We start from the raw sequence: 11,630 nt of genomic DNA on the forward strand, positions 1-11,630 counted from the left end.
GCTGGTTGACATTTGCATGCTGTAAAATTTATTATTTTAGTGTTTTGGATAGGTCAATTCTCAACAGAGCAAATGAATGCAATCCGTTAGCTACCTACCCAAAACAAGAAGAGCAAAATCCCCCCCCCCCCCCCGCCATCACCAATCTGAAAGGGAAGATTTGATGCCATGAAATAGTTTACTAATTTATTTTACTAATTTAATTGCACTGTAAACAGATTTTCACTAGTTCATGGATAAATGTTAAGCACCTTATCAAAAGTCAGAGCCCATTTGGAACATGTTTTGTTAGTGTCTCTCCTGCACAGCGTCTTGCTCAAGCTCCCAAAGCTCTATGGACAGACAATAGGGGATCGGGAAAGCCGATGTAAGTAAAAGAAGAAGACGATTAAAGACGCAAGACGAGACTTTTGATAAGGTTCCTGATTCAGACATACAGACTGTGTTTCCTAAAGTGCTATGATTACTCGAAATATGGATATGAAGAATTATTCTTTATTCCCTTTATTTTGATGTGTATTGTCTGTCATATGGTACAAAGCTAACGAATGTCCTGTTTGTTTAAATGTTGTTGTTTTTTAGGCCTCTGTAGATGAAGTCTTGAGGGAGCATTAAAACATTGCACCTTTTTATCCTTCTGTCCATCTGTCCTTCCGTCTCCAAATTGGGTTTCCATGGGATATCGGTCTGATTTCAATAATTGTTGGTTTGGGGGAGACGAAACTAACATACAAAGGTCACACTTCATTATATTTACAAATTAGTCAAATGTGGTTTCCCATCCACATAACTGATTAAATGATTGATGGATATTAGTATTTTTTGGTACATGTATATCACTTGTTGTTTTATAATGACCCCCCCCCCACGAAGTCTGGAGAGTGAATTAACTTTTGCACCTGTTAGTCTGTCCATCCCCCAAATTGGTTTCCACCCGATAACTTGAAAAATATTGGACAGATTTGAATAATTTTTGTTGTGTAGGTACATCACACTAAAATACAGGTCGTTTGAATTTGGAGTCGGCAGGTCGCAACTCATTCTTTATGCGCATTGGTTTCCACACAATAAATTGACAAATCTTGGACAGATTTAAGTAATTTTTGGTTTGTAAAATATCACACTGAAATACAGGTCAAGTTCGAATTCAAAGTTGGCAGGTCAAAGGTCACAGGTCATATGCAAATTTGTTTCCATGCAATAACTTGAAAAATATTGGGCAGATTTAAGTAATTTGGAGTATAGGTAGAGCACACTAAAACAGGTCAATTTCTAAATTCAGAGTTTGCAGGTCAGAGGTCTGAGGCCAGAGGTCACAGTCCTATATATGCAAATTGATCAACATTTTTGATGAACTTTTTTACACCAAAGAACTAAGAAATGCTTACTAATCACATTAACTTGGGCATCCGTGTCCTATGGACACAGCACAGCTTTTCTAGTTAATTTTTCATTTTAATGCAGTGATTTACCATTTGGGACAGATAGGGGAGTTGAAAACTTCCAGTACTGTATATAAAGTTCCTGTTCTGGGTATGTTCACTCTCTCCAGGATTGATGCATCAGATAGCAATTCTTGCCTGGCAAGGTGGGTCAACGATGAACACATCCGTCCAAATAGCATCATGAAAAAGGTCACATTTGATGATAGCTTCCCCCATCTGTGCCTGTTTGCTTTGGTGGACCTTAAAGAAGGTGTTGAACTGACATACGACTATGGAGTAGACAATTTACCGTGGCGACAGGTAAGTGAATATATATGTTTTTGTTGCTTATTCTAGTGTATGCACTTGTTAAAAGGTGGACCTTAAATGTGAAAAACTTGCTTATAAAGTAACCTAACATTAGTAGACCTTTGACATTCAAGGTAATTCCATTGTAAAAGAAAAAAAAACCCTGCTGAACTTACATAATACAGGTGGTCCTTACAGTGTGTAAATGACTAAACTTAGCTATAAAAAAAGGATCTCACTTTGATAGACAGGTCCACATTTCAGAATAAACCCTCAAAAAACGTCCTTTAGGAATATTCTGTTAAGTGGTAATTTATCAATTGTTTCAAAAAATTCCAGGGTGCTTAATGAAAAAAAATTGTTTGCCAAACTTGATTCTCAAGTCTTCCTCCCCAATTGCCCCCCCCCCAAAAAAAAAAAAAAAAACACAAAATGGCGACAATTTTCTGCATAAATAAAACAGTGGAGGATTAAAAAAGCGAGAGGAAGAGAAATAAGCAACTCAGCAATATAATGCCCTCAATCGTACAAGTATTTTAGGAGAGAAATAATAAATTTGACCAGTTGATATTTAAGAATATGACCGTCTTATTTGTGCAACTATGAAACTATCAAGACAATAATGAAATGTTTTATGCCTTTTCCCATGAATTGCAGTCCACTCTGGCCAAGGACACCCCAGTAAATAGAGGAAACAGCAGAAAAGATGCTCATGAAGATATGGAAGAATCTGTGGTAAGTAATACCTGCAAAGTGTTTCTATAGGGATCCTCAATGAATATGCTGATAACTCAGCTATGATATGTCCTCGTTTGAATATGATAACAATTTCTGTGTCAAATTTGCAGTGTTATGTCCTCATACATTTATTGAAACAAGTTCATTGTTGTATTTGCAGTGTAATATTCTCACACATTTTTGCAAACAAGTTGTGTGTTCTGTAGTGCATCAGGGGGAGGGGGATGTCTATACCATTGCCAGCACACTGCACCAAAAATGCAGTAGAGAGGAAGAAAAAGAAGAGAAAAGAAGAGAAATTAGCATAGGAAGCAATGTAATGTCCTCATTCATATATATAAACAATTTCTTCGATGAATTTGCTGGTTTAATGTCCTCATATAGTTCTGTATTTCATTGATGAAATGTTTCATGTCTTTTTCCCATGAATTGCAGTCCACTCTGGCTAAGGAAACCCCAGTAAATGGAGGAAACAGCGGAAAAGATGCTCATGAAAACATGGAAGAATCTGTGGTAAGTAATACCTGCAAAGGGTTTCTATAGGGATCCTCAATGAATATGCTGATAACTCAGCTATGATATGTCCTTGTTTGAATATGATAACAATTTCTCTGTCAAATTTGCAGTGTTATGTCCTCATACATTTATTGGAACAAGTTCAATGTTGTATTTGCAGTGTGATATTCTAACGCATTTTTGCAAACAAGTTGTGTGTTCTGTAGTGATTCAGGGGGAGGGGGATGTCTACACCATTGCTAGCACACTGCACCAAAAATGCAGTAGAGAGAAAGACAAAGAAGAGAAATTAGCATAGGAAGCAATGTAGTGTCCTCATTCATATATGTAAACAATTTCTGTGTCAAATTTGCAGTGTAATGTCCTCATACATTTATTGAGACAAGTTCAATGTTGCATTTGCATCGTAATATTCTCACATATTTATTTCTCTCCTAAACAACTTTGTTCTTTCATGGATAGGAGGGGGAGGGGGAGGTGTATGTCTACACCCTTGCCAGCACACTGCACCAAAAATGCAATAGAGAGAAAGAAAAAGAAGAGAAAAGAAGAGAAATTAGTTTAGGAAGCAATGTACTGTCCTCATTCATATATGTAAACAATTTCTGTGTTAAATTTGCAGTGTAATGTCCTCATACATTTATTTCTCTCCTAAACTACTTTGTTCTTTAGTGTATAGGAGGGGGGAGGGGGAGGGGTATGTCTACACCCTTGCCAGCACACTGCACCAAAAGTGCAGTAGAGAGAAAGAAAAAGAAGAGAAACTAGCATAGGAAGCAATGTAGTGTCCTCATTCTTATATATAAACAATGTTTGGATGAATTTGCTGTAGTAATGTCCTTATATAGTTCTGTATTTCAATGATTAAATGTTTCATGTCTTTTTCCAATAAATTGCAGTCCACTCTGGCTAAGGAAACCCCAGTAAATGGAAGAAACAGCAAAAAAGATGCTCATGAAGATATGGAAGAATCTGTGGTAATTAATACCTGCAAAGTGTTTCTATAGGGATCCTCAATAAATATGCTGATAGCTCAGCTATGATATGTCCTCGTTTGAATATGATAACAATTTCTGTGTCAAATTTGCAGTGTTATGTCCTCATACATTTATTGGTACAAGTTCATTGTTGTATTTGCAGTGTAATATTCTCACACATTTTTGCAAACAAGTTGTGTGTTCTTTAGTGCATCAAGTGGAGGGGCATGTCTACACCCTTGCCAGCACACTGCACCAAAATTGCAATAGAGAGAAAGACAAAGAAGAGAAATTAGCATAGGAAGCAATGTAGTGTCCTCATTCATATATGTAAACAATTTCTGTGTCAAATTTGCAGTGTAATGTCCTCATACATTTATTGAAACAAGTTCATTGCTGTATTTGCAGTGTAATATTCTCACACATTTTTGCAAACAAGCTGTGTGTTCTGTAGTGCATCAGGGGGAGGGGCTTGTCTACACCCTTGCCAGCACACTGCTCCAAAAATGCAGTAGAGAGAAAGAAAAAAAAAAAGAGAAAAGAAGAGAAATGAGCATAGCAAGCAATGTAATGTCCTCATTCACATATATAAACAATTTCTGTGTCAAATTTGCGGTGTAATGTCCTCGTACATTTATTGAGACAAGTTCAATGTTTCATTTGCAGTGTAATATTCTCACACATTTATTTCTCTCCTAAACTACTTTGTTCTTTAGTGTATAGGGCAGGGGGAGGGGGAGGGGGAGGTGTATGTCTACACGCTTGCCAGCACACTGTACCAAAAATGCAGTAGAAAGAAAAAAAAAGAGAAAAGAAGAGAAATTAGCATAGCAAGCAATGTTATGTCCTCATTTATATATATAAACAATTTCTGTGTCAAATTTGAAGTGTAATGTCGTCACACATTTATTGAAACAAGGTCAATGATGCATTCGCAGTGTAATATTCTCACACATTTATTTCACTCCTAAACTACTTTGTTCTTTAGTGTATAATGGAGGGGGGAGGTGTATGTCTACACCCTTGCCAGCACACTGCACCAATAATGCAGTAGAGAGAAAGCAAAAGAAGAGAAACGAAGAGAAATTAGCATAGAGAGCAATGTTGTGTCCTCGTTCATATATGTAAACAATTTCTGTGTTAAATTTGCAGTATATTGTCCTCATACATTTATTGGAGCAAGTTCAATGTTGCATTTGCAGTGTAATATTCTCACACATTTATTTCTCTCCTAAACTACTTTGTTCTTTAGTGTATAGGGAGGGGGGGAGGGGGAGGGGAATGTCTACACCATTGCCAGCACACTGCACCAAAAATGCAGTAGAGAGAAAGAAAAAGAAGAGAAAAGAAGAGAAATTAGCATAGGAAGCAATGTAATGTCCTCGTTTATATATGCAAACAATTTCTGTGTCAAATTTGCAGTATAATGTCCTCATACATTTATTGAAACAAGTTCAATGTTGCATTTGCAGTGTAATAATCTCACACATTTATGCAAACAAGTGCTGTGTTCTGAAGTGTATCGCGGTGGGGGTGGGGAGGGGGAGGGGGAGGGGCATGTCTACACCATTGCCAGCACACTGCACCAAAAATGCAATAGAGAGAAAGAAAAAGAAGAGAAATTAGCATAGGAAGCAATGTTATGTCCTCCTCATATATGTAAACAATTTTGTGTCAAATTTGCAGTGTAATGTCCTCATACATTTATTGACACAAGTTCACCGTGCATTCATGATGTAATATTCTCACACATTTATTTCTCTCCTGAACTACTTTGTTCTTTAGTGTATAGGGAGGGGGGAGGGGGAGGGGGAGGTGTATGTCTACACCCTTGCCAGCACACTGCACCACAATGCAGTAGAGAGAAAGAAAAAAGAAGAGAAAAGAAAAGAAATTAGCATAGGAAGCAATGTAATGTCCTCATTCATATATGTAGACAGTTATTGTGTCAAATGTGCAGTGTAATGTCCTCATACGTTTATTGAAACAAGTTCAATGTTGCATTTGCAGTGTAATATTCTCACACATTTATTTCTCTCCTAAAATACTTTGTTCTTTAGTGTATAGGAGGGGGGAGGGAGGGGTATGTCTACACCCTTGCCAGCACACTGCATCAAAAATGAAGTAGAGAAAAAGAAAAAGAAAAGAAAAGAAGAGGAATTAGCATAGGAAGTAATGTAATGTCCTCATTCTTATATATAAACAATTTCTTTGATGAATTTACTGCTGTAATGTCCTCATGTAGTTCTATATTTCAATGATGAAATATTTTATGTCTTTCTCCCATGTATTACAGTCCACTCTGGCTAAGGAAACCCCAGTAAATGGAGGAAACAGCGGAAAAGATGCTCATGAAGATATGGAAGAATCTGTGGTAAGTAATACCTGCAAAGGGTTTCTATAGGGATCCTCAATGAATATGCTGATAGCTCAGCTATGATATGTCCTCGTTTGAATATGCAAACAATTTCTGTGTCAAATTTGCAGTGTTATGTCCTCATACATTTATTGAAACAAGTTCATTGTTATATTTGCAGTGTAATATTCTCACACATTTTTGCAAACAAGTTGTGTGTTCTTTAGTGATTCAGGGGAGGGGTATGTCTACACCATTGCCAGCACACTGCACCAAAAATGCAATAGAGAGAAAGAAAAAGAAGAGAAATTAAGAGAAATTAGCATAGGAAGTAATGTAATGTCCTCATTCTTATATATAAACAATATCTTTGATGAATTTGCTGTTGAAAAATTTTATGTCTTTTTCCCATGTATTGTAGTCCACTATGGCCAAGGAAACTCCAGTAAACGGAGGAAACAGCGAAAAAGATGCTCATGAAGATATGGAAGAATCTGTGGTAAGTAATACAGTCAAACCTTGTTATAAAGAGCACTGATCTAACAAACTCTTGTTATAACAAGGTATTTTTTCTGGTCCCAACTCTTTGTATTCTATTGTATTTTATGCCCTGATATAACAAGGTTTTGAGAGAAAGAGGTAATTTCTCTGGTCCCAAGCACCTTGTTATAACGACGTTCCACTGTACCTTCGAAGGGTTTCTATAGGGATCCTCAATAAATATGCTCAAATTGCTTAGTAGTGATACATGTATGTCCTCGTTTTAATATGTAAACAATTTCTGTGTCAAAATCCATCCATAGAGATGATGCAGAAAATACCAAAGTTTAGGTATGAAACATATTTAGGGTTGACCATAAGTATGTGGCATTGAAAGTAAATTGAGACTTCTCAGACTTTCATGACATTTCTTCTGTTCCCCAATGTTGATTAAACATGTAAATAATTTGTTTCCCTCCCTGTTTTCTTTTCATTAAAATTTACTTTTCCCAGGGTTTGGTTTCTTTCAATTGTTAGATAACTAAGTGTGGTCTTTCAGTAGATTCTAGTTCGGGGGGGGGGGGGGGGGGGGGGGGGTGCTGTAAAAGAAAGAAGCAAATATTTAAAGATTGATGTGTGTTGTGTCTGGTATCATGTCATAAAGTGACTTATAGAGATGACTCTTTATGGGGGGTATTAATAGAAATAGGTGATAATTATGAGGAGACATTCCTCAGCTATTTTCAGATCCAGCTTTGCTTGGCAAAATATTTCATTTTGATCATTGCATTTGCATTTACTTTGTGTTTTATTTGTTTCCATAGGAAGAAATAGATGATGATGATGATGATGCTGACCCAACATGGGTGAATCCAAGTGGAGTCAGCAGTGATGATTGTGATTCTGATGTCTTTCCATATCGCTTACCGCGTACATCCAGAGCAGCTCATCCATATGAGGCTAATACTAGTCAACCTGGCTTTACACATAGGTCAGAATCAGAAAACTATGCTGGAAATCAAGAGATGGACATACCGTGTACATCCAGAGCAGATCATCCATATGAGGCTAATACTAGTCAACCTGGCTTTACACATAGGTCAGAATCAGAAAACTATGCTGGAAATCAAGAGATGGACATACCGTGTACATCCAGAGCAGATCATCCATATGAGCCCAATACCAGTCAACCTGAATCAGAAAACCATGCTGGAAATCAAGAGATGGACATGGCAGAGAAACCTCAGGATATCAAGGTTCTAACAGCAAATAATGCAACTGGAAGGAAGTGGGACAAACGTCACTTTTGTGTCTTTTGTGAAAAAGACACACCAAAATTTGCCCGGCACATTGAAATGCATCATTCCAATGAAATTGAAGTGAAAAGAATCATGGCACATCCAAAGAAGTCAAAGAATAGGCATAATTTACTTGAGATTTTGCGCAATAAGGGCAACCATTCCCATAATCTTCAAGTTCTAAGAGAAGGAAAGGGTCTGATCATTCCTTACAAACGACCAACATATGAAACAGCAGTGAAAGACTTCTTGCCTTGTACTCAGTGTTTTGCATGGTTCATTAGGAGTGACCTATGGAAACACAGAAAGAAGTGTGTTGGAAGCGAAAGAAAGGGATCTGGAAGTTTTCAGTCTCAATGTTCCATGATGCTGCCAATGCCAAAAGAAGTGCCTGTAAGACTTCGGGATGAGGTCTTCCGTCGAATGACTCATGATGATGTTAGTTTGGCAGTGCGGCATGATGATTTAATCATAAAGCTAGGTGCACAACTTCTGTCAAAGTTCCAGGATTCAGAAAACCATTACAACTATGTTGGACAAAAGTTGAGGGAAATGGGTCGGCTACTCCTTCAAATGAGATCTATAAGACCAGGCATCAACTGCTTGTCTGAGACCATTGCAGGCCTCGAATTAACCGACGGCCACCGACGGCCATGGCCGTCGGTGCCCCTCTCGTTGGCCGCAATGCCTTTTGTTTTTTGATCAAAGTTACGGCCAAAAAAAATGTGCCCTTTTTCTTGGGGCCGTGGTGCCCTTTTAGAATGAAAGTTATTATTTATGACGTATGATATGCCCTTTCTCAAAGTCTCTTTAATAAGCTTGAACAACTTTCCTGATCTCAAATATCATACCTTCAGTTCACTCGCGTCCCGATGTATCTGATTCAAACTCAAAGTATCTTTCCGAGATACGAGACGACGTGTACGTACATGTACGCCCGACCGGCTTTTACTGTCCCGACTGCCTCCGCAGCGCAGCGGCCGCGAGTATGTACTAGCTAGGCAGCGCATATTCAGATAGAGTAGTAAAGAGTGAACTCCAAGTTCACCAAGAAAAAAGAAAAATCCCACGATGCCAAGGTGTGCCAGACTGGGGAAAGGGGAGGGGTGGAGAGAGAGAGACCAATCAACAGAAGAAACCGCGCGTACTGGCGCATTCTTGGAGGTCATGAACTGTCTGTCACAGACTAATCATAGCAATCTACACGCGCACGCAAATTCCTTTGCCTTGTGGTTTTGCCAGCCAGCTGTCGGAATGTGCTTTGAAGTTTCATGGCAGCCTGGCTGGCCTGAAAGGGTGTCGAGTTTCAATCAATACCTACTGTTGTTTTATTCCTGTTTTAAAAAATGTTGTTTCACCTGATAGAACGCGGAGATCGGGAATGTGTTACAGCTGTAGGGAAGAGGTTTTTGTTGTGTGTTGCACTTTGTGTGTGTGTGTGTGTGTGTGTGTGTGTTTGTTTGTTTTTCTCGGTTTGTTTTTCTTCTTTCTTTTTTCATAAACACCAAACATGCCCTTTCCAATGTGGCCTTGGTGCCCCTCTGACTGACTTAAGTGCCCTGGCCTCTTGGAAAAAGTGCCCTTTTCTAAATGGCCTTGCCCCTCCAAAATCCTATTTCGAGGCCTGCCATTGACCCACAGGTGTTTGATGATGTGGTCAGAGCTGTCAACAATATAGCAGGCTTGGATGAAAGCTCAGGGAAGTATAAGACACCTTCACTAGCGCTGAAAGTAGGACACTCACTCAAAAAGTGTGCCAGGATTCTTATGGCTGATGCACTGAAAAAATGGACTCAAGTCAGAAAGAAAAGGCTGAACAGTTTGGTGAACTGTGCTCTATTGAATGGGCTGAGAAAGTTTCAACAGGTGCCCTCAAGACTCTGTACGCAGCAAAGAGGAACAGACCAACAATAATTCCTTTGTCATCTGACATACAAAAGGTGCACAAGACCATCCAGGACCAGGTGCAGGAGTCAATGGCACACATCACAGCAGGGTCTGTAAGCAGGGAAGATTTCTCCAAGTTGGGTCAAGCTATGCTTGCCCAGACTGTCCTGTTTAATAGGAAGCGTAGTGGAGAGGTGGAAAGGATGACAGTAGAAAACTACAAAAAACGTACTGGAGAAGTCAACAAAGACGTTCTACAGGGCCTCAACAAGCTTGAAAAGGAGCTTTGCAAGAAACTGTCAAGAGTTGAAATACCCGGAAAGAGAGTGAGAACAGTTCCTGTGGTTCTGACGAAGGGAATGAAAGAAGCACTTGATGTTTAGGCAGATGAAAACGTTAGGCAAGATGCTGGAGTCCTAGAGTCCAATATGTACCTGTTTGCACGCCCAGGTTGTACCACACCGTATAGGGGTTGTGATGCTGTGAGAAAGTGTGCTCAGTCGTCTGGAGCAGAACATCCAGAAAACATCACATCCACTCAGCTGAGGAAACATGTGGCGACCATGTCCCAGATATTATGTCTGAAGGACAATGAACTGGATGTATTCGCCACCTTTATGGGCCACAACATTCAAGTACATATTAGAGAATTTTATAGATTGCCCGAGAACACACTACAGGTAGCTAAGATCGCAAAAATACTGCTGCTAATGGAAAAGGGACAGATGAACGAGTGTTCTGGGATGTCCTTGGACAGTATCAATGTCAATCTTAATGGTGAGTACAAGTATTCTTAAACATCTTTATTCCAAAACACTTTTCCATTCTGATATACGAGTACAACATTAATCCACAGAGGCTTATTCATATATGCTGGAAGTATACATTCACCCGCATGTTCCTAGAGTTGTGGTAGTACAGCCCAGTGTAGTAAAAAAAATATCCTGGTTCATTCGATGAGGAAAAGGGAGGGGGAAGGTATCTAGAAACCCATGGAATGATTTTTGATCCAGTTTAGTTCTTTAGATCTATTGACAGTCACAGTAACACAGAGGTACAAATTTCAATGTCTGGGAGTATGACATCTTTTCAAGACATTGTACAGGAAATGATCACACCCACTTTTCGAAAGAGTGCTGAAAGGCAGTGTTTTAGTATTTTTCTTGTAAAATATGCATAGAAGAAAAACATACGTGAGAGAGAGAGGTGTGCCACTTTTGTTTCTCATTCCCACTCAGTTTCTTTGACTCTTTTTTCCTGTAGTAGCGTTGCAGCTCATCGCAGATATGTTGATTCAGTTGCATTTGTTGCTGAGCTTGTTGTTGTCTGTACTGGCTGATCTGACTCAGTTCAACACAGTCCATCAAGTCAAGACTCTCCTTGATCTTCCTGAAGAGTTCATACTTCTCACACCCTTGAACCAGAATGCAGAACGTCTCTTTGTCCTTCTTCGCCTTCTTTGAGAAAGATGTAACGCCCACCACAGATGTCACTTTGCTCCAACCTCTCGAGGGGTTTCTTCTGAGGTGCTTTGGACCTCTCAAAGGCTTTCTCTTCCGTTTTCCAATCCCTCCCTGGGCAAGCGCACACCCTCACATCCAACACCTGACGTCCAAGGATATTCCCACTCTTGTTGTCTAGTGTG

The 11,630-nt window shown here is 39.2% G+C and overlaps 1 protein-coding gene across 1 annotated transcript; it reads left to right on the top strand.

Moving 5' to 3' along the window:
• Positions 1-8,191: 8,191 nt before the first annotated feature.
• LOC139714322 (uncharacterized) lies at positions 8,192-10,782 on the top strand. The gene is made up of 3 exons (XM_071626036.1): positions 8,192-8,335; positions 10,039-10,311; positions 10,477-10,782. Exons 1-3 carry the CDS (start codon positions 8,192-8,194, stop codon positions 10,780-10,782), a joined length of 723 nt encoding a protein of 240 aa, XP_071482137.1.
• Positions 10,783-11,630: the final 848 nt, after the last annotated feature.

This window comes from Diadema antillarum, unplaced genomic scaffold (assembly GCF_040938485.1).
Source record: "Diadema antillarum isolate AM-2024a unplaced genomic scaffold, OU_Dant_1.0 seq00002230_RagTag, whole genome shotgun sequence".
Classification (NCBI taxonomy): Eukaryota; Metazoa; Echinodermata; class Echinoidea; order Diadematoida; family Diadematidae; genus Diadema; species Diadema antillarum.